The sequence below is a fragment of the Otolemur garnettii genome, unplaced genomic scaffold, assembly GCF_000181295.1.
Source record: "Otolemur garnettii isolate 467f Iridium unplaced genomic scaffold, OtoGar3 scaffold00010, whole genome shotgun sequence".
Classification (NCBI taxonomy): domain Eukaryota; kingdom Metazoa; phylum Chordata; class Mammalia; order Primates; family Galagidae; genus Otolemur; species Otolemur garnettii.
Window position 1 is genome coordinate 469,605 of NW_003852405.1, and position 24,248 is coordinate 493,852.

Sequence of the window (24,248 nt, forward strand, 5' to 3'; positions counted from 1 at the left end):
TCGAACTCCTCAGAGTTGCTGCGCAGCAACTCCAGCCTTACGTTCTCTCTCTCTGGTTCTCGCCCCTTAGAGAACCTCGGCTCCACACGCTACTTTCCTGGATGAGTTGTCCCCTCTTACCCCCCTAAAATGTCCAATAACCTACAGAGAGTCTTCCTGAAACCCGCAGAGGAAAATTCAGGCAACGCCTCGCCTTGGTAAGTACCAGTTTCAAATACTCCCCGTACCCGCCCGCCGCTCGGCCGGTCCCCTAGCAGCTGGTCGAATCGGCCTTCGTTTCTGGACGCTCTGCGTTTGAGAGGATCAGCAGGGCGCGCCACTCCTGCGGGACGCGCAGGGCACTTCAGCACTTAGAGCTTTTAGAGCACGTTCTTCTTGGAAACCTAAAAGCTTTTTAGAGGCTGAGGCAGTCAGCCCCTCCCCTGGCTCCGCGAGACTCCAGTTTCTCAAGTAAAATAGGCGGACGGAGTAGATCTCCACAGGAGAAGAAAATCAACATGGCTGACACGCCTCTGTGACCAAAACCTTCTGGAAGATTCTGACGCACACGCAGAAAAACACGCAGCAATCAGCACGGATTAGCAAGTCTAGCCTTGGTGACCCTGGACCTTAAGAGAAAACAGTCATGTTTTAATAGAGCTAGTAAGAAAGTGAAGGTATGTAATTGAAGAAAAATGATTCTAGAAGGAGGGAAATGAATATTTGAAATTTCAAACAGTAACTTTACATGAAGAGAAGAGTAAGAGAAGTTCTCTGTGTGAAATGAATTCTATTGAACAACGTTTTGAAGCAGGTGTAATGAAGTGCCATCCCAATGCTGGTGTATAGGAACTGTGTTTGACCTGGGGAGATTTTAGGTTTTATTATAGAAGTACATTCTTGTAAATTTAGAGAGTAGATAATTAGAAAGCTTTTTAAAAATCAAGATGAGATGAAACAGGAACATGGTAGCTAAGGCAGAATATTTGAACTTGTACTCTCCGATTAGTGGATGTATTATATGTAAGTGGTGAGAAAAAAATAAGTCTGCAGAAGAAAACTGAAGAGCTAAGATGGAAAACTCATGGAAGAGGATGCTCGTTTGAAGAAAACCAGACTATCTGGAGTTAATTCTAGCTTTACCAGTTAGTATTTGTGAAACCAACTGCCTCAGTTTACAGTCTGTGAATAATAGTACCTAGACATATTTTAAGGATTAAAAGAGTGAATGTATGTAAAATATTTAGTGCAGGAAAAGAGTAAAGTATTATTTAAGTGTTAGCTATTACTACAAGACTACAGCTTTAATTCTGTACAACTTTTAGACCAGGAAATACAAGTTAAAAAATCTGATAGTAATAAAAACGTAAGCAATGGTGATTCTTTAAAAGCATACACAACATTACAAAAGGAAATGGTCCGTGATAGCAGTGAACTAAAACAGTATTGAAGAACTACCAAAAAGGAACTATTGGATTTCAAATCATAAAAAGCCACGTTTTTCGTATGTATCTTTTTTTTTTTTTAATTTGCGGTGAAAGTATGGGGGGAAGGTAGAGATATCACCCTGTATAGATGCAAAAGTAGAATTTTTAACGATTGCTTGATTTCTGGTACCTTGATTTAGTACTTAGATATTTGATGACAATGACATCCAACAGTGTAATTTTATAATCCATTTGTTTTAGAATTGCATTCTTTTTCAATATCGAAAATATGATAAATTATCTTGGTTACATAGTTTGTTTTATACGTATGAGGTCAAAGTTATAAGTGTGCCCCTCACCCAGAATGTGTGCATTGTACAGTTGAGGTGTGAATTAATCCAACTTCCCCACACTCACCTAATATGTGTATTGTACAATTTAAGTGTGATTTAACCCAACCCCCTTCCCTCCCTTCCCACCTGCTTGATTCCTGTTGAATTTTATTTCACCTCCCTTGATGCATCTATGTGTTGATGGACTGGTTCCAACTTACACGTAGTATTTGTTTTTGCATCTTCAGGCTCATCCAGGTTGTTAGAAAAAATACTAGATCACCAAATTTTTTATGGCTGAGTAGTACTCCATGGTATAGAAACACCACATTTTATTAATCTACTCATGTTTTGATAGGTATTTGGGCTGCTTCTACATCCTTGCAATTGTGAATTGTGCTGCTGTAAACAAGAATTTTACATTTTTATTTGTTGTATATTTAATTCTTTTATCCAGACTCTAATCCTTTTGGCCATTGGGGATATTTTTTTAAGATTATGTTTTAGTTATATTTCTTTATCTTTTGCAGTTCATTAACTTATTGGTTTTCATTATCTTTGCATTCGTTTCTATAGTCACTGATGTTCTATATCACATTATTTGGGATATTTACTAAATGTCTTTCTGAAGGTGATTAACACTTATTTTGCTTAATGGTTGTGTATTTGATTCTATTCTGTTTTATAAGTAACAATCTGTATGACATCTAAATATAATTTTGTGGGTAATATTTTTAACATCAGCTCTTTTAGTTTGTTGGAAGCTTAGTTTTCTTATTTTTCATTTTTTTTCTTTCTTTATTTTTTATTCTTTTGAGACAGAGTCTCACTTTGTCACCCTCCTTAGAGTGCTTAGGCATCACAGCTCACAGCAAGCTCTAACCCCTGGGCTTAGGTGATTCTCTTGCCTCAGCCTCCCAAGTAGCTGGGGCTATAGGAACCCTCCACAATGCTTGGCTATTTTTTGTTGCAGTTTGTTCAGGGCTAGGTTTGAACCCACCACCCTCGGTATATGCAGTCAACACCCTACCCACTGAGCCACAGGCACCACCCTCTTTCTTTCTTTTGGTTTTTTTTTTTTTTTTTTTGAGACAGAGTCTTACGATAACACCCTCAGTAGAGTGCTTTGGTGTCACAGCTCACAGCAACCTCAAACTCTTGGGCTTAAGCAATTCTCTTGCCTCAGCCTCTCAAGTAACTGGGACTACAGCGCCTGCCACAAAGCCTGGCTATTTTTTGATTGTAGTTAGCCTAGGCTGGATTGGAACCTACCAGCTCCAGGTGTATATGGCTGGCACCCTAGCTGCTGAGCTATAGGCGCCAAGCCTTTTTTTTTTTTTTTTTCTGATACACAGTCTCACTCTGTTGCCGAGGCTAGTGTGCCATGGTATCAGCCTAGCTCACAGCAACCTCAAAGTCCTGGGTTCAAGTGATCCTTCTGCCTCTGCCTCCCAACTAGCAGAAACTATAGGCGCCTGCCACCACACACAGCAAATTGTTCTCTTTTTAGTAGAGACAGGGTCTCATTCTTACTCAGGCTGGTCTTAAACTTCTGAAATCAAGCGATCCTCCTGCCTTCGCCTACAAGGGTGCTAAGATTTACAGGCATGAGCCACCATGTCAAGCCTATAGTTTTCTTATTTTTCTGATAATACTTTTGATGGTACTAAATCATTTCTTTTCTCCATAATTTAATTGACTATATGATTTTCTTATTTTCTGTAGACATTTGAAGTTTTTGTGAGTTAATTGCTTTTATAAAATTTTTCAGTGATGTAATACAGAATATACATTGTTTGAAGAATCTCTAATTCACAGAGCATAAAATGTAAAATCTGTTTAATTTTACAGTACAAAGGCAGAATCTTGAAGATATTTTTCTTTTTCTTTTTCCTTCTTCTTCTTTTTTTTTTTTTTTTTTTGTAGAGACAGTCTCACTTTATTGCCCTTGGTAGAGTGCCATGGCATCACACAGCTTACAGCAACCTCAGCTCCTGGGCTTAGGCAATTCCCTTGCCTAAGCCTCCTGAGTAACTGGGACTACAGGCACCTGCCACAATGCCCGGCTATTTTTTGTGTTTCAGTTTGGCCCAGGCTGGGTTTGAACCCACCACCCTCAGTAAATGGGGCTGGCACATAGGGCCAGCACCCCACCCACTGAGCCACAGATGCTACTGGAAGATATTTTTCATAGTATATATTTAGTTTGTTTCAATTTGGGTTTTATTAGCAAAGAGGAAAAAGCAGGAGTCAGAATGGTATAGTGGAAAGAAGGTGTGCTTTACAGTTAAATTTGTATCCTAATTCACCACTTATTGTCACTGCAGTTTAAACATTTATCAAAGAAAACTCACTGAGGGCAGCACCTGTGGCTCAGTGAGTGGAGCACTGGCCCTATGTACCAAGGGTGGTGGGTTCAAGCCCAGCCCCGGCCAAAATGCAACAAAAAAATAGCTGGGTGTTATGGCAGGCACCTGTAGTCCCAGCTACTTGGGAGGCTGAGGCAGGAGAATCACCTAAGCTCAGGAGTTGGAGGTTTCTGTGAACTGTGTGACACCAAGGATGATAAAGTGAGACTCTGTCTCTACCAAAAAAAAGAAAGAAAGAAAGAAAAAACCATTGAGTGCCTGGCATGTATATAATAGACTTAAATGGAAGGACCGATTAAAAACACACATGACCCTTTGCTATGAAAAACTTTATGGTCTTGATGGGGTATGGGAAGGTAGAGATAATGTGATAAATTTTATGATAGCATTGTGCACAAGATTCTATGAGGGCATAGAGAAGGGGAGTTGTAGGAAAGGTCTCAAGAGCAGCTAAGTTGGGAAACATAAGTAGGTAGCGTTAGCTATCTAGTTAAAGGTGAATGCAGGATATGGTTAGACAGAGGGAATTGGTAAATAAAGCACCAGTGTGGCTTATTTCTAACAACTGGTATTTGTTTGATTCTGTGCTACAAGTATAATAAATAGATTGCTCGAGTTAAAGGTTTGGTTTGTCTTACTAAAAGGGTAGGACTTCATCTACTGGAGATTGTTCAGAGGATTTTACAGAAAAGATGAACACAGGTATGCATTTTAGATAACTAATGGCAGTGCAGATTTGGGGGCGAGGGATGCACATGTACGGAATCATTTCGGAATGATTCCGTACATGTGCACAGAATCATTTAGGTTGTCTTTTCAGAGATTTTCAGGGCCAAAATAGCTGATGTACGCTAGGGGTTAGATTCAAAGAAATATAGAAGGGAAAATGGATAGATCTTGCTAGAGAATTGTCGAGAAGAAAGGCGCCACGATTATGATACCAGTTTTCTAGATGAATATTGGTAAATTATTTGAAGTGAGGAGCACAGCCAGAAAGCAATCAGAGATATTTCAATATGAAACTCAGGCTGAGTCAGAGCTGAAAATAAAGACTTGGGAGGCATCAGCTTAGAGGTATTATAATAAACGCCTGTGATTATACGTCCTGTAATAATAATAATTAAGATGTCATGTGATTGGCAGTTGGCTTCTATCTTCCCTTAACCCTTTCTTTTCAAATGAGGAGCTAAAATTAGTGTCTTCAGCAAAGGGCTTGGGCTTGATTAGACTGGTAATGATTCACTGTCACTTTAGTGTGCATTTAGATGAATACTGTGTAAATTTTATCTTCTATGGTTTATATGTGTATGTGTTTAAGAGATAAACACATATATATAGACTAACTGAAATCTATTGTTCTTTCGTTTTATCCATTTGAATTTTTTGGACCCTGTAATACAAAAAAATTGGATAAGATTGCTCAAGTAGAGCATATAATCCAAATGTTATTAAATTTTTCTGAACCTCCATTTTCTCACCTATAAATTGGGAATGGTAATACCTCCCATGCTGGGCTATTTATTAGGATTAGAGTTAATTACAACTATTACAACATATTTGTTATGTACCTAATATTATATGGTTTATATTATGCTATATACTTTTATGTGTATTACGTTAAGTATGTACTTAATGTTATATTATCATAAATAGTAAGATGGAAAAGAGTCCTTTAGTGGTTGAAAAAATACATTTTGCAACATATTCACAAAACATTAGTCTCCAATATTTTTATCATCTCATTTCTAATATGTGAATGCTTCATGTTAACGTTAGAATAATAAAAATGTCTGAAGTTGTATAACATTTTTGGTATGTTTAATATACCTTTTTTACTAAAGTTCTCAAAGATCTTATCTGATTCATTTCTTATTCTTGGGAGCAATTGTACATTTTAATGGAAGATGATAACTAACAGGCAGTTAATTCATTTATTTCTAATAGCAAGGCTTATTTTCCCCATTTAGCAAATGAAGAAACAGATTCAAAGAGATAAAGTAGGTTTTTTAGTCAGTCGACTAGTGATTAGAAGCCAAGATTAGAAGCCCATAATCTTTTCTCTTTCAAAGTCTTAAACTGTATGATTTTTTTCATTGTAATTTCTCAGTTTAAATACTAGCTTGTTTTAAAAGTAATTAGCATGTTGATGATTATTTTTAGTTGACCAAACCAGATCATGGGATGCTTTAGTTCCTACATTAATGAGCAGATTGTGATCTTTGTAGGGTTTTAGTTAATCTCTACAATAGAAAATTCTTTTTAGATCTGAAAAAAACATATATTGACTGAAGAAGTATGAATTTCGCCCCGATTTATTCTCTTCTGAGCATTTTGTATTTCAGTTTAATTTTAGTTTATAGAACTCACTCTATTTTGTTGCCAAATCATGGATTTTTCTTATTATAGCTTGTAGGATTTAGTTCAGCTAACACTATTGTTTGCAATGTCCAATTGCTCAATTAGATGCAAAGGCTGTAGATAATAAGATAACATACCCTTTTTTTTTTTTTTTTTTTTTTTTTTTTGAGACAGAGTCTCAAGCTGTTGCCCTAGGTAGAGTGCCATGGTGTCGTAGCTCACGGGAATCTCCAACTCATGCTCAAGCGATCCTTTTGCCTTAGTTTTTCTATTTTTAGTAGACAAGGTCTCGCTTTTGCTCAGGCTGTTCTTGAACTCATGAGCTCAAGCAATCTATCTGCCTCAGCCTCCAGTGATAGGATTACAAGTGTGAGCCACCATGCTTGGCCAAGGTTTTTTTTTTTTTTATTTTGTTTTGTTTTGAGACAGAGTCTCACTTTGTCACCAATAGAGTGCTCTGGCATCATAGCTCACAGCAGCTTCTAATTCTTGGGCTCAAACAGTTCTCTTGTCTCACCCTCCCAAGTATCTGGCTCTTGCCACTACACCGGGTATTTTTAGAGATAGGAACTCACTCTAGCTCAGGCTGCTCTTGAACTCGTGTGCTCAGGTGGTCCACCCACCTCAGCCTCCCAAAGTGCTGGGATTACAGGCATGAGCCACAATGCTCTGCCTTAAAACAACATACAAGGAATTTACAGTCTGTGGGCAGATTATTTGACTTTCTACTGATATGTTGACAGGGAAGAGCTGCATTTTTCCCCCTTTTGAGAAAGGAAGTAGAGGAAAAGAGAGGGGAAAAGTCCAGTGATCAGATTTGAAAATAGTTTGTGCAATATATATTTTTTTGTAAAGTAGAAATAGGCCGTATAATGTAGTGTGTAACATTCTAGAAGCCTGTGGAATATGGAATTTGTTTAAATACTATGTCAGTTAAAACATACCTATTCCTACATAAATTATAGAGGCATGGGTTCCACTCTGTTGAAGCTTATAATTTGTTAGGTAGATGTTACTGATAAATGTATTACAGAAGTAAGCCAAAGGAGAGTAGTAGACAATAAAAGGCATTCAGATAGTTCACTTGAAATGGTGATTGGAAACAAATACATCATTTTCAATGTAATATACTTTTTTTGAGACAGAGTTTCACTGCGTCGCCCTTGGTAAAGTGCCATGGTGTCACCACTCACAGCAACCTCAAACTCTTGGGCTTATGTGATTCTCTTGCCTTAGCCTCCCAAGTAGCTGGGACTATAGGCACTCACCACAGTGCCCAGCTACGTCAATGTAATAATTTTTTAGGATATACTATGCTTGGTATTAGAAAAATATTGTAAAATATCTTTCATACAGTGGCCTCTCACTTTAAGGAATTTCAGTTTTATTGAGGAAAACCTCATTTTTTTAAATTAACCAATAGATAAATGGCAATGGAGAAGACATTATATAATTCTCAGCATTAGTGGCACCAATAAGAGTGTTTTCAGAATTCCAGGTTGGAAGAAAATGTAAGCTTGAGTGACTGGTAGATATTTCATGGAGAAGATGGAATTTGAACTTCATTTTATATTGTTAGAGAAGAAAAAATATAATACCTTGAATAAATAATATATAAGTGGCATTTCATAATCACAAAGAGATCTCTGATAAGAATAGAGATTCCACATGCACAAATTGTAGGTAATACTGTTTATAGGAGTATTTTTCAACCTTTTTCATCTCATGGCACATTTGAACTTACAGTTAAACTTCCGTGGCACACTTAAATTATGTTGATCAAAATAAAGTACTTTAAACTTTCTTTTGAAAATAATGAATGAGCCTCAGCGCCAGTAGCTCAAGAGGCTAGGGCCCCAGCCACATACACTGGAGGTGGCAGGTTCAAGCCCAACCTGGGCCTACACAAACAGTAGTGGCAAGTATAGCAAAAAAAAAAATAGCCGGGCATTGTGGCAGGTGCCTGTAGTCCCAGCTATTTGGGAGGCTGAGGGAAGAGAACGCTTAAGCCCAAATGAGTTTGAGGTTGCTGTGAGCTATGATGTTGCAGCACTCTACAGAGGGTGACATAGTGAGACTCTGTCTCAAAAAAAAAAATTCTTATATGGCTCAGTGGGTAGGGCGCTGGCCCCATATACAGAGGGTGGTGGGTTTGAATCCAGCCCCAAGGCAAACTGCAACAACAACAACAACAAAATAGCCAGGCAATCTGGCGGGCGCCTGTAGTCCAGCTACTTGGGAGGCTGAGGCAAGAGAATCACTAAGCCCAGGTCTTTGAGGTTGCTGTGAGCTGTGTGATGCCACAGCACTCTACTGAGGGCGGTAAAGTGAGACTCTGTCTCTCTTTAAAAAAAAAAAAAATGGACAGAAAAAAAGAAAATAATGAATGAACTTTGAAAATTTGGCTCACTCCTGTAATCCTAGGACTCTGGGAGGCCAAGGCAGGTGGATTGCTTGAGGTCACAAGTTCAAGACCAGCCTAAGCAAAAGTGAGACTGCCATCTCTACTAAAAATAGAAAAACTGAGGCAAGAGGATCACTTGAACCCAAGAATTGGAGGTTGCTGTGAGCTATGATACTATGAACTGTGACACCACGGCCCTCTACCCAAGGTGACAGCTTAAGACTCTGTCTTGAAAAAAAAAAAATGTCATGGTATAGCCAAGATCCTCTTATGGCACACTGGTGTGCTGTGGCACAGCGGTTGCAAATCACTGGTTTAGAAATTGATGGGACTAGGGTGGCACCTGTGGCTCAATGGGTAGGGCTCTGGCCCCATATACCAAGGGTGGCAGGTTCAAACCCGGCCCTGGCCAAACTGCAACAACAACAAAAATAGCCAGGCATTGTGGCAGGCACCTATTGTCCCAGCTACTCAGGAGGCTGAGGCAAGAGAATCACCTAACTCAAGGAGTTGGAGGTTGCTGTGAGCTGTGTGACACCATGGCACTCTACCAAGGGCGATAAAGTGAGACTTTGTCTCTACAAAAAAAGAAAGAAAAGAAATTGATGGGACTAAATTGTAGATGACTTTCATATGAAGCTGAATTGGCAGTGATTTACATAGAAACTTTCAATAGGAGGTAACAGGATGAAAACAATAATTTGTATCTGTTAGAGATACCTAACCAACTGTGGCTGTAGTCAGAAAAACTAGTTTAAATGTCAGAGCAAAATGATGTAGGCATGAGATGATGAGTGCTAGTCAAGGATGTTGAGGCTCTGATACGGATAGTAGAAGTTGGATTGGCGAAGAAAGAGAAATTGGGTAAAATCAGTTAAAAAGAAGAAAATTATGGACTTGGCAACTCAGTAGTTGTGTATTGACTGCTTTTTGTAAGCATGTATGCAAGGTTCTGTGAATGAATAGAACGTAAATAAGAATGGTAAGGGTAAATCACGAATGACTAGGCGATTTAAAATCTGTATGATTTGAAAAATAGTGGTGCTGCTACATGATTGGATGGTAGGATAGAGTACTAGTTCTCAATAGAGAGTAATTTTAACTTGTTAAATTAAAAGTGATGGTATTAAAAATAAATGGCAAGTATTGTCACAAATATGAAACTAAGGTCAATATTAGGAGATAGGAATAAAAGAATATAACTATGGGATTCAAAGGAGATAGTTGAAGGAAATAGTTGAATCCATGAAAATTCGTGTAGTCTTTAAGGAAGAATCTCTTAAAGACAAAAACAGAGTCAAGAATTGTACTTTGTGGGCCATGCCTAACTGAAAATGCATAAAGTGAATAAAAAAGAGAACATTAAGAAAGTCAACAGAGGCTTGGCACCTGTGGCTCAAGTGGCTAAGGTGTTCGAATCCAGCCCAGGCCCGCCAAACAGTGATGGTTGCAACCAAACAATAGCCAGGCATTGTGGCAGGCACCTGTAGTCCCAGCTACTTGGGAGGCAGAGACAGGAGAATCTCTTGAGCCCATGAGTTGGAGGTTGCTGTGAGCTGTGATGCTATGGCACTCTACCCAGGGCGACAGCTTGAGGCTCTGTCTCAAAAAAAAAAAAAAGCCAACAGAAAGAAACAAAAATTGGGCAGTACCTGTGGCTCAGTGAGGAGGGTGCCAGCCCCATATACCAAGAGTGGCAGATTCGAACCCAGCCTCGGCCAAACTGCAACAAAAAATTAAATAAATAAATAAATGACCAAAAAAAGAAAAGAAAGGAAAGAAAAAAACAGAAATTGTACACAGTGGAAGCCATGGTAAGAAAAAGGTTTAAGTGTGGTGCCTGTGGCTCAGTGAGTAGGGCGCTGGCCCCATATACCAAAGGTGTAAGGTTCGAACCCGGCCCTAGCCAAACTGCACCAACAACAAAATAGCCAGGCATTGTGGCAGGCACCTGTAGTCCCAGCTACTTGGGAGGCTGAGGCAGGAGAATCTCTTGAGCCCAGGAGTTGGAGGTTGCTGTGAGCTGTGATGCCACAGAGGTTGCTGTGAGCTGTGATGCCATGGCACTCTACCCAGGGGGACAGCTTGAGGCTCTGTCTCACAAAAAAAAAAAAAAAAAGAAGAAAGAAAAGAAAAAAAAAAGGTTTAAGATGGAGGAGTAATCAACTAGCACCATCAGTTGCTGCAACAGAGAGCACCTGGAGAATGAAGATAGAATAAAAACATTTAGTGTGAGAACATATTCGGTAATCTTTGAGAGTGAAGTTTTAGTAATAGGAAAGAAAGTTGACTGCTGAAGAGAGCAGGCTTCAAGAGAACTTTGTGGTTTATCGTTCTTCAATTGTGGCTCATTAATACCACATACTAGCTTCCCTCTAATCCTATGTGATTTCTTCATCTATGTGGATAATCTCTTTGTCACCTGGTCTTACAGTGCAGAGATCTTTTTTTCCAGTGATCTTATCCTCTATTCTTTTGCATCTATCTACTTCTGTAGTCATTATTATTAGATGAAATTGTGCATCTACAAAATTGATTCAGTCATCCTTTCTAAATGCCAGCTTATATATTTCTAGCTTCCTTAAGTGCTCCCACTGTGACTATACTTTAACTTTATGTAGCCTTCTAGTCCACTAATCCCTTTATTTTAGCCTTTTATTCTCTCTTTTCCTTGTTATCCAGGGTAGATTCTATATTTCATTTTAATAACTCTTATTAATACTTCAAATTTGTTTCCTATTTGATTTTTCTTGCTTCTTTATGAAACAGCTACAATCCTGAATAACTCAGCAATATGTTTTCTCTTGGCCTATGCCTGATGTGACAAGGAAAATCTCACAAGTGTACAGATAGGTACCAGTATAAATTCATAATCACTGCTCATCTCTCTGGACCATGAAACCCTACCTGGTAGCTCTAATATTTTCTGTGGTCAGCTTATTCTTTCCACAAGGACTATTTGAAATCTTTGATTCTCCTCAAATCTCTATCTTTGCCCTTATTCTTAACAGAAGTCATCTTCCTTTTCATAAAGAAAACAAAACTATTAGATTAGAATTAATTTAACCTTCCATCTAATTCCAAAGGAAGGTGTTTCTGTAGCTTTCTTTAAGGTTCAGTCTCTCTACCTGTCTTTGTTTCTGTTTCTTCTCATTGATTATCCTTCCTTCCCCTTTATTACAGGTTTCCTCCTCTTAACTGGCTCAAGTTAGCATTTACATAGGTTCTAGTACATCTAACATTAAAAAAAAAAAAGGAAAGCAAAAGGTCCCTTCTTTGACCTCATTTCTTCTTCTAGCTATTTGCCAGTCTTTCTCTCCTTAACCAGTTTTTTAAAGAGTGTTCTGTACTTGCTATCTTTATATCCATTCCTTAGTAACTTTTTTCCTCACCAAACTGCTCTTATTAAAGCTATCAGTGACCCTCATTGAATTATTTCCAGTGTGTATTTTATATCCTCATCCTGTTGGCCTCTAATAAGCTATTAGTTTTAACCCAATCCTCTTTGGCTTCCACTAAGAAGCAGCAGTTTTCTTCCTACTACTCTAGGAATAATGGGAAGCCACTGAAATATTTCAACAGGATAGGACCAGTGTTAGTGTGCTGAATGAATTGAAAGGCAGAGGATATGACTAAAGTAAAGAAGATCAATTACGAAAGTTTTGTAATAGCCTAAGTCAGAGAGGGTGTTTGCATGGATTAGAGTGGTAACGATTGATTTAGGAAGAGCTGAACAAATCAAAGGAAATTTAGAAGAAAATATCAACAGGATTTTCTGATGGATCGAATATAAGGGGTTAAGAAAGCAAGATTTACCTCTTGTGACTTAGGCTTCGAGGACAGGTGAGATGCCATTTACCAATGAAGAAAACCCTGGAAGGTTAGGAATTTGGGGGTTCTCGTCATGTTGAGTTTTAGGAACATTTGAGAATCTGAATGAGTATGTTAGGAGGGAAGTTGGATGCTTGCTTTGGCGCACACATACTAAAATTCTAATGAGATTAGCATGGCTCCTGCACAAGGATGACACACAAATTCATGAAGCATTCTATATTTTTTAAAAAAGGGAAGTTGGATATATCAATCTGAATATCAAAGGAGCAACTGATATAAATATTGAAATTGTGTTGATATGTAAGTGCTATAATAGTTTAATTGAAATCATGCATTTAAAAGAAATCATCTAGGGAAAGAGTACAGAATAGGAAAATAATAATTCTATGATTTGAAAGTTGATTGAAATAGGATGAGTTGGCAGAGAAGACTGAGGAGCAACCACAGAGGTAGGAGATCATCATATTAAGGAAATTTGGGAAAGAGAATTTTTTAAGAAAGTGAGCAAGCATTTTTGTACTCATTCAGTTACGTCATTTATCTCATATAATGCTAATTGCTTATTTGCATATTGATGTACCTGATATTTTATGTTCTTTTAGGGGTTATGGGTTGATCTATTTTGGGAATCAGCAAATATTTTCTGTAAAGGGCCCCATAGTAAATATTTTAGGTTTTGTGATCCATATGATCTCTTCTCCAACTACTTACCTCTATAGTTGTAACACGGAAACAGCAATATGCAAAACATAAAAAATGAATGTCACTATGTATTAATAAAACTTTATAAATACTAAAATTTGAATCTCCTAATTTTCATGGGATGAATTTTTTTTTTAATAATTTAAAATATAAAACCATCCTTACCTTGTGGGCTGTACAAAAATGAGAGTAGACCAGAAGAGTGACCCTTTACCTGTAACTTAGACTTGTGCCTGACTATAATAGACACTCAATAGCTTTTGGTTTAATGAATTGTTAAATAAGTGCTTATCTAGTTCATATGTGCTTTGAGATGGGTGTGCAGGGAGGTCATGAAGGTGAGTTTTTCTCTTCAAGCTCTAAAAGCAAGAATTCATTCTTTCTTTAGGGTCATTTTTCTTTCTCAGAGGTGAATTTTCATTAAAAGTCAGGGTAACATTCTGGCATACCTACCAAGTGTCCAGAAGACTGTTTTAACTTTTTGTAAATGTATAATGATGTTACTTGAGCTACAGAAAAGAAAAACTGAGTTCTAGCACTTCCTAGGATGTATAGAATTTTTGGCTTTTTAATTAATACTTGAGGTTTTTAAAAGCACATCTATAGGTAGGAAATCATACCTTTATGCTTTTCAGAATCCTAATTATTATTATTATTGTCCTTGAATGGTTTTCTTCATTTGATGTAAGTTATCTAAGACCATACTGGGTCTGTAGGACATGGACTCTGCACTCATGTTGCTAGAATTTAACATAAGAGACAGTCAGTAGATAAACATACTAATACATGATGATACAACCTGTGAAGTGTACCATGATGGAATTTAACAGATGTGATGTTATAGATTAATTATGAAGGAAGGACAAGGATAGTTAAGGTGATCAGAAAATGTATCTCTTGGAATGTACCATATATGTCAAGACTTAAGCTACAATGAGTTAGATGGGGCATGAGTACTTAGGTAGAATTATAATATGTGTGATAACCCTGTCCCATGAGAGCTCAGTTGTAGATGTAAATAAGGCATCTACCTTCCAGTAATCCCCAAATAATTGATTATACATATAGAGATTAGTATATATTGGCTTTTCTTAAAATTAGCTATTTTGTACTAAGAAATAACTTAAGCTTGGGGATCAAAATTGGCTAGTAAAAAGAAATTACTGATTTCCAGTCTTTCCTGCATTCATTGAAAACTATTCAGCTGAAATTATGGTGCTGTTATATGCATGACTTGATAGGCAAATGATAATAAAATGATGGGGGATGGGCACAGTAGCTCACACCTGTAATCCTAGCACTCTAGGAGGTCCAGGTGGGTGGATTACTTGAGCTCACAGGTTCAAGACCAGCCTGAGCCAGAGTGAGACCTCATCTGTAAAAATAGTCAGGCATTGTGGCAGGTGCCTATAGTCCCAGCTACTCAGGAGGCTGAGTTAAGAGAATAACTTGTGCCCAAGAGTTTGAGGTTGTCGTGAGCTGTGAAACCATGGCACTCTACTGAGGGTGACAAAGTGAGACTCTGTCTCAAAAAAAAAAAAAAAGAAAAAAAAAAGATACTAAAATGATGAAAATAGTTGCTATAGAAGGACTTTGTAGCACCAAACTTAAAATGTACCACATCAATATTGCAAAAGAAAATGATTCTACTACAAAAATGTGACAGACAAAGGTATCACCATAACAGATGCCTTAAGTAAAAGTGTGGCCAATGGTAGAACTTGTGAATCATTAGTAGGAAGAAGACAGAACAGATTAGGGAGAGAAAAGAGTGAGGCAAGTAGAATAAGAGTAAGTGGAAGGGTAGTGAGAATCTTGCTTGGGAAGAGTAAAGGAGGAGGACAAAAGGAAATAATACAAAGAAAAGGAGAAGAAAGGATGTAAATATTTTAACAGAAGCCTCCTTTAGTAGCATAGTTTTATACAGGGCAAAACTGTAGAAAGGTCTTTCAGTTTTAGGAATAAATGTGAGTATCTCATACCTGTTGCCTAATCAGGTGAGAAGATCTATTTTATATATTTATTTTTTGAGACAGAGTCTCACTTTGTTGCTCTCAATAGAATGCTGTGGTGTCATAGCTCATGCAACCTCAAACTCCTGGGCTTAAGCTATTCTCTTGCCTCAGCCTCCCAGGTAGCTGGGACTACAGGCCCCCACCACAATGCCCAGCTATTTTTATTGTAGTTGTTGTAGTTGTCATTATTGTTTAGCTGGCCCCACTAGTTTGAACCCACTAGCCTGAGTCTATGTGGCTAGCATCCTACCCACTGATCCATGGGCGTTACCAGGTGAGAAGATCTAAAAGGTCTTCGTTTACTAGTCTTCTACTTTAGAATCTTTATTTTTGCAATATTTCACTTTGAAAACTCAATATGAAAAATTACACACTTTTATTGCATTTTAATATTTTAAAATATTTATAGATATTTGTTTTAAAATAAAATGTATATACCATGTAGTATGTTGTATTTATTTACTCATAATGTTCTTTTAAGTGTTTCAGGCTGCATGTACCAAGTAGTGCAGACGATTGGCTTGGATGGAAAAAATCTTCTGCAGTTACTTCCAATTCCTAATTCTTCTGGGAATCTTACACCGCTAGTTCAATCTCCAGTCATGTCTGATGCTTTAAAGGGGAATACAGGAAAACCAGTTCAAGTTACCTTTCAGACTCAGATTTCCAGGCCTTCCACAAGTTCATCAGTTCAATTGCCCATTTTTCAGCCAGCCAGTTCTTCAAACTATTTTCTTACAAGAACAGTAGATACAGCAGAAAAAGGTAGAGCTACTACTGTGGGCACTGAAAACTTAACTTCATCAGTTTCTAAAGTTCAAAGTCATGGTGTGAAAATTGATGGACTCACCATGCAAACATTTGCTGTTCCTCCCTCCTCAACACAAAATGATTCATCTTATATTGTAATTAATACCCAGAGTCTTCCAATGACTGTGAAGTCTCCAGTTTTGCCTTCTGGGCATCATATACAGATTCCAGCCCATGCTGAAGTGAAATCTTTACCAGCATCATCATTGCCTCCTTCAGTTCAGCAAAAGATATTGGCAGCTGCAACCACAAGTACCTCAGGAACAGTTGAGGCATCCCAAATGCCAACCGTTATTTATGTATCTCCTGTAAAAACAGTGAAAAATGTAGTGACCAAGAACTTTCAAAACATTTATCCAAAACCTTTTACGGAAATAGCAAAGCCGATGATACTAAGTACTACACAAATTCCAATGAATGTTGCTACAGAGACACAATTGAAAGGTGGTCAGCATTCTCAGACTGCTCCAGTGAAATGGATTTTTCAAGAAAATCTACAGCCTTATACTCCATCTCTTGTTCCTATTAAGTCTTCAAATAATGTGGCTTCAAGGATTTTAAAAACTTTCGTAGATAGGAAGAGGTTGGGAGATAATACCATAAGTATGCCACCATTGAGTACCATCGGTCCTAATGCAACACAATCCAAAAGTATGTCAATTAAAGATAATGCTCTGGTTATGTTTAATGGGAAAGTCTATCTATTGGCTAAAAAGGGGACAGATGTTCTGCCATCACAAATTGACCAACAGAATTCTGTTTCTCCTGATACTCCACTAAGAAAAGACACTTTACAGATAGTGAGTCCAAATCCAGTCACAGAAATATCCAAAGAGGTTGTAAATATTGTGTTGGCTAAAAGTAAATCTTCCCAGATGGAGACAAAATCACTTTCCGATACCCAGCTTGCTTTCATGGCCAATCAAAGGGCAGAGAAGAATAAAAACATTGAGAAATTATCTCCTTCTACCACAAATCCACATAATATGAATCAATCCAGTAACTGCTTAAAACAGAGTAAGACTTTATTCACAAATCCACTCTTTCCAGATGGATTTAGTACAGGACAAAATGCCCCCAGAAAAGGAAATATCATCCAGAGCATAGAGAAAATAAGTTCCTCTGTTGATGCAACAACTATTACTTCACAACAGTGTGTTTTCAGAGACCAAGAACCAAAGGTAATTTTCCCATGTTAGGATGTTCTTTTTTATATATTTATATAGAAACTTCTTCTTTCTTAATTCTCAAAGTTATCTATGATACCTCTTCTCCCACCCACCCTTTACACACATACTATACATACATGAATGATTGAATGATTAATTAAGTCAAAGCTTTCACCAGAGTAAATATTTGAGGAGGAGTACACTTGGGATTGTCCAAGCAATATCTTTTTCTTGAATTACTTGGCATGCCAAATCTTGAAAACAAAAACAAACAAAAACATCACAAAGCAATAAGATTTAGAAGAGTCGGAGACAATGCGAATTCAAAGTTTAATAAAATTGTGTGAGTATATATATGTGTATATATGTACATACAGATGCGTACATACACGTATATGTACATGTATACTTAATAGCCTACTTTTTAGCATATGAAGAGATCAGTACTATGCATATAGGAGAGTAGGGTTTTAGCATTTTATAGATTTTTGTATATGTGTGTGCATGTGTGAGTGTGGTGGTGAGATACTGAGCAGTTTTTTTAGGTAGCCCATGGAAGAGGTGAGACAGGACTAGTTAGTACGTTTTAGTAGTTTGTAGAAATTAGGATTTTATCAACATCTTGGAATGGTGGAATATATTTGGTACACAATTTCCTTTTTTTAGCTCTTTCTGGCTTGTCTAATCACCCAACATACAATTACCTTTCTGTTCTACTGAAAGTATATGTCTATGTGCTTACCAAATATTTGTACTTACCTTCTCCTTACTTATTTTAGAGGTCTATCTAAGAATGTATTTCTTCCCTCCAATACAGAATTCATTGAACTATAGAGATGCAAAGATGTGAGTTCTGATTATTAAATTCAAGATTTATTAAAGGCAAAAGACTTGTCCAGAAAACTACAATTTCTAAATAATGCGATATAGATTATTTTAAAGTTGTCATTGTTTGCGTTCTTATTTCAGTTGACTGAGAATTGAGCCCTTTTTACCTATCTAGGACAACAAATTAAAGAGTGATAGGGAAATATTTTAAGTTTGTACTTAGTTACTTTGAGTTGTTCGAGTGTGAGTGGCAAGGGAAATGCAAACCAACCACTTAGGATTTTAAAGCTTCGTATGTTCTTTTGTATAAGATAAGATAATCACTTAGTTGCTAATTTTATAAAATAACTTAAGTAATTACCACTATTTTTTGTTTTCTTTTTCCTAATTCCAGATCCAGAATGAAATGGCATCAACATTAGAAAAAGGTACTAAAGAAAGAAACAAGAAAATTTTGCAAGGAAGAAATAATAAGATATTGTCTCTGAAGAGTGATGCTGAATTTAAAAAGATATTTGGTCTCACTAAAGATTTGAGAGTGTGCCTTACTCGAATTCCTGACCATTTGGGCTCTGGAGAAGGTTTTCATGCCTTTAGCGGTTTGAAGAGTGATGATTACAAAGATACAGAGTTTATGGTGAAGGCAGAAGAAGGAAAACAGGTAATAGATTTTAAAGTGTTCTCTGTAGATAATACAAATATATATAGATATATGAATTTTTTTAATTTTGTGTTTAGCTTGTGTATTAGTATGAATGGTGATTGTTGCCAGATTTACATATATATACACATATACCAAAACAATGATAAAAAGAACCACGTATGCACAGGTAAAAGTGCATCCTAAGTTAGTTAAAGATGTTAAGTATTTTTGTTTAATTATTTATTTTCCATTATAATATAAGAAAATAGCTTTGTCTTTTTAACTAGTTATCCTACTATGTAGACTCTAAAGGAAATAATCCAAGTAAGTGGAAAGTATAAGCATGCAGGTGTTCATTGCAGTAATACTCTTAATCCAAACATTTTAAGCAACCTATATCGTTAATAATGATGAAAAGAAACGTCCCTATAACTTTGCCTATTGTACTATTTTGTTTAGTCATATATCATTAATTAATAATTCTGAATTTTAGATCTGAGATCAGTCAAGCATTCTCAAATATTCCATATGTGCCTACTATTCAATGGAAAAGAAAAAAATTAAATCAATTGTATTTTTCAGGCACTACATAAGTGCCATTATATTTTGGTGGTAGGTCAATGTCTTCTCATATTTCAGCAAGAAAATGTGAATTAGGCAATTTATCCTTGATATAATTAGGACATTGTTACTCATTTTGGTACTTTACAGTAGGAAACATTTCTTACTATAGTCCTATAAGTATTGTTGAATTAATTATAATTGGCTAAATATTTGTTTCTGCAAACTTTGTTAAATTCGACAGCACTATATATATATAAATATATATATATAAATAATATGTGGCAATGACAGTCTGTTTTTCTTTTGGAATCTTATTTGATATTGCAACAGAGTTTTGATAAGAAAAGAAAAGCAAAATCCATGAAGAAGATGGATCGCACAAAGAAGAGAAAAACTGAGAGTGCTCATGACACAGTCATAAATGGGGAAACTAATGTCACTAGTTACCAGCTCCATAGTAGTGTTTTACCAACTTCAGATGTATCACAACATAATATTCACACAAGCTGCAGCAAAAGCAGGGAAGAAAAGAAAACCGAGATAGAACACCATATCCATGAAAAGCAAGAGAAAGGCTCCTTGAATTCGAATGCAGCTTATGAACAAAGCCATTCCTTTAATAAAAATTATGCTGAAGATATTTTTCCTACAACACCACCAGAGTTAGAAGAAACCATTCGAGATGAAAAAATAAGAAGACTTAAGCAGGTGCTGAAAGAAAAAGAAGCAGCTCTTGAAGAAATGCGTAAGAAAATGCACCAAAAATAATAAAATCTTTTACATGTAAAGACTTCAATTAAATGGCTATTTTGTTTTGTTTTTTTAATTTCAGAATATTACTGGGTACACATGTTTTGGTTACGTAATTTACTTTTGTATATTTTAAGTCAACGTTGTAAGTGTACCCTTCACCCAGAATGTGTGCATTGTACAATTTAGGTATGAATTAACCCAACCTCTTTTCTCCCCTTGCATTTACTTGATTACTGTTGAGTATTACTTTTTAAATATATTTTATCATATTAATAAGTTAATTGTAAATGTATTCTGAAAGTGTCTTTTGATATGAAACTTGCTTTTTTTGTCACTTGATTGTACAATTTTATTTAAGGAATGCAGGAAAAAAGTTGATTCACATAAGGTTTGTGAATAATCTGTGTGAGGGTATCAAAACCTTTGTCTTCGATACCTTTTTTTGGAAGGAAAAATTTTCTGTTTTCTGTTGTTTTAATTTTGGTTCTACAAGTTTGAATATTTTTGCAGGATTTTTATTGTTTATATCTTCAGCTAAATTGCTCAGGTATTACTGTAATAGATAATTATTGTAAACTATTAAAATTCTACAATCCAAGAGAAATATCAGCGCTAAACTTAGCTTTACCACTGAATTTGCATATATACTTGTTTGGACTTTTTACCCATAAAGTCATGATATACGCTACTTACCATTTCGTTAATTTTTGTTTCATCAAAGGAAAATGTATTATGGTAGCATTATTTAAATATTCAAACATTTCTAAAGAGTGAGGGATACTTGTTTTGTAACTTGACAGAGTGATTTTATGCAATCCAAAATTTGCTTTGAATTCAGGCTATTTGGTACAATGTTTGCTCAAAGTGATGTTTATTCATATGCAAATGTTTCTTTTTCTACAGTGGGGAGGGGGAGAAATATGTACATATATTAGATTGTGTGAAAGATCTGAACCGTAGTCTCATTTAATACTTTTAAGATCATCAAGTATTTTTTTATCTGGTTAATCTTTGATTTGGGAGAATTTGGGAGTGGTGTGGAGATAGAAATTAAGAGAAGGGAGATAGATCCCCCTGGAAGAGAGGTTAAAAAAAAATCTGTACAATAGCAAAAAAAGAAAATAGTAAATCAGAACAGTACTAAAAGGAAATGAAACAAATACAAATGTCAAGTTTTTTCTTTTTAGTAATAACTTTACTAAAATATAATTCATTGGCAGTGTGCACCGGCTCATGTCTATATTCTTTGCACTTTGGGAGGCCAATGAGGGAGTATCTCTTGAGTTCAGGAGTTCCAGACTAGCCTAAGCGAGACCCCATTTCTACTAAAAAGAGAAAAAATAGCTGTGCGTTATAGCAGGTGCCTGTAGTTTCAGCTACTTGGGAGTTTGAGACAGCTAACTCATTAAGTTCTCTATGGCCTTAAATTACTATTTTAGGATTGTTTGAACCCAGGACTTTCTGGTTGCTCTAAGTGAGGTTAATGCCACAGTACTCTAGGGCCATGGAGACTCTTATCTCAAAGAAAAAATATAATTCATATACCATAAAATTTAACCTTATAAAGTATACAATTCACTGTTTTTTATTATATTCACAGAGTTGTACAAACATCAACACTTTTAAGGACATTTTCAACACTCCAAAAAAAACCTGATACCCACTAGAAGTCACTCCCCATCTTCTCTCTTTCCTCTCAAGGCAACCACTTAATATACTGTTTTTATGGAATTACCTATTCTGAACATTTCATATACTGGAATCACACAATTATTTTCTTTTGTGATTGATTCTTTCACTTAGCCTGATACTTTCGATGTTTCCCTGTGTAGCATATATCAATACTTTATTCCTTAATAATATTCCATGATATGGATATACCACCATTTGTTTATCTGTTCATCTGGTTATGGACATTTTGGTTATTTTCACTTTGGGCTACGAGTTTTATATGGATATATGTTTTTAATTCTCTTGAGAATATACCTAGAAGTGTAATTGCTGGGTCATATGGTAACTCAGTGTTTGACATGAGAGCAACCGACAAACTTTTATGCTTTGCTTCCCGTATTCCACTGAAACAGATCTTGTCAAGGACCCAGTAACTTCCATGTTGCTAGATACCAAAATGTGATTTCATGCATTACTTTCTTTGAAAAAGTGTTTAAAATATTTCATTAATGAAGCAGTGCATATGTATTGTAGAAATTTATAAAATACAACAAACTAACATACCAAAAATTAAAACTCTATGACAGCGCCCTTACTCAGTGGATAGGGCACCAGCCACATACACCCAGGCTGGCGGGTTCTAGCCCAGCCAGTTCAGCTAAAACAACAGTGACGACTGCAACAAGAAAATAGCCAGGCGTTGTAGCAGGCACTTGTAGTCCCAGCTACTTGGGAGGCTGAGGCAAGAGAATCACTTAAGCCTAAGAGTTTGAGGTTGCTTGGGAGTGACACCACCGCCCTCTACCAAGGGTGACAAAGTGAGACTCTGGTCTCAAAAAATAAATAAAATAATAAAAACACTTTGCACTCCCCTCTTCCAGAATTTACCACTGCTAACACCTTAGTATGACACCTTAGTATATATCTTTCTGGATCTTTCTCTGTGCCCCATATATACTCATACATTTTTACGAAAATAAGGTCTTTATTGATACGGTTCTGATTCCTGCTTTTGAATTCAACAAGCTTCAGCTTTTCCTCTCAATAACTTTTTATCTCTTCTAATACTCTAGCCGAATTTACCAGTTTGACTCCTGAATGTCATTTATCACTGGCTTTTCCAAAGCAGTATTAAATTCTCAGATTATGCATTTTATCTAGCTGTTATGCCATGTAGAGCTCTTCTAAATTTGTATTTGTTTTAAAAGTGGGCATGATTTATTTGAAAGACCAGCCAATTTTCCTGATTCCTTTCTCCTTAATGTACTTTCATTTCATTTCTAGAAGACCACACACACTGCTACCTCATTGATTGCTCATTCTGTCTCTTTGCTCATTCCTTCCCTCTAATCTCTTCACATATAAGTACCCCATATCTTAGTCCTTGGTTTGCTTTTCACTTATACTTACTCTCTTGTTAATCTCATTAAGTTCTCTATGGCCTTAAATACTATTTTAGGTGCTGACGACTTACAGATTTTTCTCTTCATTACCAGACGTCTCTCAAATTTCAAACTTGCATAGCCAACAGCCTATTTAATAATTAGATGACTAAATAAACACCAAACTTTTGCCCAAAACTGAAATCCTGCTCTTAATCTCCACAATTTGCTATTGTACCCCCATATACCACTGTTTTTGTAGGAGGTAAGACTGAAATGTGTTCTTCAAAAATGATGGCTGAGCCAGGCACGGTGGCTCATGCCTATAATCCCAGCACTGTGGGAGGCTGAGGTGAGAGAATTGCTTGAGTTCAGGAGTTTGAAACTTGTATGAGTGAGAGTGAGACACCCCTCCACGGCCCTGCCCCAGTAAACAAATGAAAAACCCAGACAGGCGCTACTGCAAGTGCCTGTAATCCCAGCGGCTTGAGGAGGCTGAGGAAGCAGGTTGTCCACAGCCTGAGTCTGAGGTTGCAGTGAGCTATGATGCCACTACACTCTGCTCAGGTATAGGGTGGGACTCTTGTCTCAACAACAAAAAAGGGCCAGCCACGGTGGCTCACGCCTGTAATCCTAGCATTCTGGGAGGCCCAGGTGGGTGGATTACCTGAGCTCACAGGTTTGAGACCAGCTTGAGTGTGAGACTGTGCCTCTAAAACAGTCAGGGTTGTGGTGGGCACCTGTAATCCCAGTTACTTGAGAGGCTGAGATAAGAGAATTGCTTGAGCCCAAGAGTTTGAGGTTGCTATGAGCAGTGATGCCAGGGCATTGTACTGAGGGAAACAAGTGAGACTGTCTCAAAAAAAAAAACAGGGTTGGCAGACCTGGGCCTGGTGGCTGTTGTAATCCTAGCAACCCTGGAGGTTGAGGTAGGAGGATCACTTGAGGCCAGGAGTTAAAAGTTACAATGAGCTATGATCTTACCACTGTGCTCTCACCTGGCTGATG

The 24,248-nt window shown here is 36.9% G+C and overlaps 1 protein-coding gene and 1 pseudogene across 2 annotated transcripts; both read left to right on the top strand.

The window, feature by feature from the left end:
- On the top strand, positions 1 to 20,272 carry LRIF1 (ligand dependent nuclear receptor interacting factor 1). Of its 2 annotated transcripts, XM_012801751.2 has the most exons (4): positions 1 to 197; positions 15,902 to 17,411; positions 18,622 to 18,888; positions 19,765 to 20,272. In XM_012801751.2, the coding sequence occupies exons 1-4, from the start codon at positions 130 to 132 to the stop codon at positions 20,200 to 20,202; spliced, it is 2,283 nt and encodes a 760-aa protein (XP_012657205.1). In that variant the 5' UTR covers positions 1 to 129; the 3' UTR covers positions 20,203 to 20,272. The 2 variants fall into 2 exon arrangements, with proteins under 2 accessions (XP_012657205.1, XP_023365611.1); XM_023509843.1 differs by lacking the exon at positions 15,902 to 17,411.
- LOC111723374 lies at positions 12,833 to 12,927 on the top strand (annotated as a pseudogene).
- Positions 20,273 to 24,248: the final 3,976 nt, after the last annotated feature.